A 2284-nucleotide genomic window follows, 5' to 3' on the forward strand; every position below is an offset into this window, starting at 1 on the left:
TAGAGCCCACAGGTGAAGTAGAACCCTGGACGGTGAATGTGGAACCACCTACGGCCTCGGAGGTTTACGACTGCCTGTGTTCTCTCAAGGGCCACCGCGCTCCCGGTCCGGATGACCTTCCACCCGCACTGTTCGAAGACGTGGGTGAAATCCTCAGTCAGTGCTTATCCGATCTGTTTGCTTGCATTTGGGAAAGGGAGTCTATCCCAGACAACCGGGGAGAATCGGTGATAGTGCCCGTTTTCAAAAAAGGGGCGCATAGTGAGCGTGGTAACCATAGGGGGATCAGCTTCAACCCGGTTTTAACGTCAATTGTGCTTCGTCGCCTTACGGTGGCTCGCGAGGTACTGACTTGAGAGCAGTAAGCGGAATTCCGGCCTGATAGGGGTTGTGTTGACCAAATCTTCACACTTAGTCAGGTGCTAGAACAACGCCATACCGTATACTAACTTGAGAAACCTATGGCGTCAGAATGGTATATCCCTGAATCTGAAGGGACGTGTGTATCAAGCTACAGTGCGGGCTGTTTTGTTGTATGGCTGTGAGACTTTGCCTATTCGAGCAGCGGAACTGAGACGTCTTCAGGTGTTCGATAATCGTTGTCTCAGAACCATAGCTCATGTGGGTTGGTGTCGGCGAATCCGTGACGAGGCAATTAGAGAGCGCGTTTTCGGTTGTGTAACGGGAACTTCCAATGAAGAATGTGTCCAGCCCCAGAAACTGCGTTGGTTGGGACATGTGTTACGCATGCCTAACCATTGTTTGCCGAAGACAGTGCTGTTTTCCACGCCCAACTCAGAGTGGCGTAAACAGAGAGGTGGCCAACCCTTCACTTGGCAGAGGAGTATGAAGGAGATCACGAAAGGCTTGGGTGCTGTCGGTGCTACTCGCCTTCCAGGATCGGGACCGCGTGATCCTTACTGTGCCTGGTTGGAGACACTATACGATATGGCTACCAACCGATGTCAGTGGCGTTCTTGTCAGTTTCTATCCAGATTGCCTGACTGAATGTCTGGAGGTGTAAGTACCTCGGAATGATTGTGGTAAGCTAGCACCAAGTCCCTTCCCCGTCCACCTTTACTCTTTTCTTTACAATATGGCTGTCAAATAAATCATGGTTGTACAGCAGTGAATCGTCAGTGTTGAACACTGATGTCATGCTGTCGATGATGATGATGATGACCTCGAAACACTTATTCAAAATTGTGGTCCCTGAAATCTGAAATAGCCCGTGCAGTCAAGGCAAAGTAGGACATTTGGTTAACTACACATCCTCACCTCTGGAGCACCAAAAGTTTTATTCGGCAACATTTGAAGCAGGGAAGCTTTCGGCAAAGTTTATTACGCAAAGTTCTGAATGATATTTGCTGGGTCAAAAACACACGGAGTGGTGCAGCCGCTGAGGTACTCAAAGTGTTTTTGGAAGTGTGCAATGTTCAATATTTGTGTAAGGGGTGAATTTTGCAGTTCTGTCTGGCCTCTTTGGTTGTGTTGAATATCACAGCCACAATAATGAAAGCTCAGAGCTCTTTCTTCCGTGCATTCTAACCTTTCTGTCTATTCGATGAAAGTGAAACATTCGAGGATTAGCTGGGGAATCGAAGTAGTGCTTAGTACAAAACATATTCTTATTGTTTGCAAATTTTGATTATTTGTTTATCATTATTTGTCTGTTTTCAATCGATTCTAAAAGGGAAAATTCAAACAACTGCGTTGATAATGCACAGTTGGTCTTTTCGTGATTCGCCTACCAATTGTTGGTAACTGGAAAACGCGTCACCTTGGAGTGAAGCTGTAAAAGCCTGATTTGATAAGTTTCTTGTTCCAATGAGTAACTTTTGCATAGAGGTCAGACGCATCCACGAATTTTTCGGCACAAATGTATTCGGTAGTGTAGGTGGCGGTCGTCGCTTCAGAGGCCTGTCCCGTGGTTCTGATTGGCAGTATGATTACACGGAAATCATGACGGATGGGGCACGAATGCGCATGAGTAGGTAGGTTGGCTGCACACATTCACATACGTACATTCTAATATACCAGTGTCGGACGGGAAGGCTTCTGCAGGAAGGTGAACGGCGGTTACAAATGAGCAAAACAAGCGGAGACCCAAAGTACACGGGTGGAGTAAGCGAATAAATAGCTGGTCGGCGAGCTGAACCACCTCATCGTGGTGCCGACCGGGTAGCCTGGACGTCTGTCTGGGTGAGCTAAGAGTTCAGCAACTCCAGACAGGGCCAACCACCCCGTTTGGTTTCAATGTGCTGGTTACTTTCGACAATGTATA

General features: G+C 47.6%; 1 protein-coding gene across 1 annotated transcript in view; it reads left to right on the forward strand.

Moving 5' to 3' along the window:
• Nucleotides 1–1008, forward strand: part of T265_06740 (hypothetical protein) — a gene marked incomplete at both ends in the record, with an annotated part of 22656 nt that extends 21648 nt beyond the window's left edge. The window contains 2 exons of the mRNA XM_009172085.1: nucleotides 13–344; nucleotides 472–1008. Of these exons, the coding sequence (XP_009170349.1) occupies nucleotides 13–344; nucleotides 472–1008 (869 nt within the window). The remainder of the gene's footprint in view (nucleotides 1–12; nucleotides 345–471) is intronic.
• Nucleotides 1009–2284: the final 1276 nt, after the last annotated feature.

The sequence above is a fragment of the Opisthorchis viverrini genome (assembly GCF_000715545.1).
Source record: "Opisthorchis viverrini unplaced genomic scaffold opera_v5_146, whole genome shotgun sequence".
NCBI lineage: Eukaryota > Metazoa > Platyhelminthes > Trematoda > Opisthorchiida > Opisthorchiidae > Opisthorchis > Opisthorchis viverrini.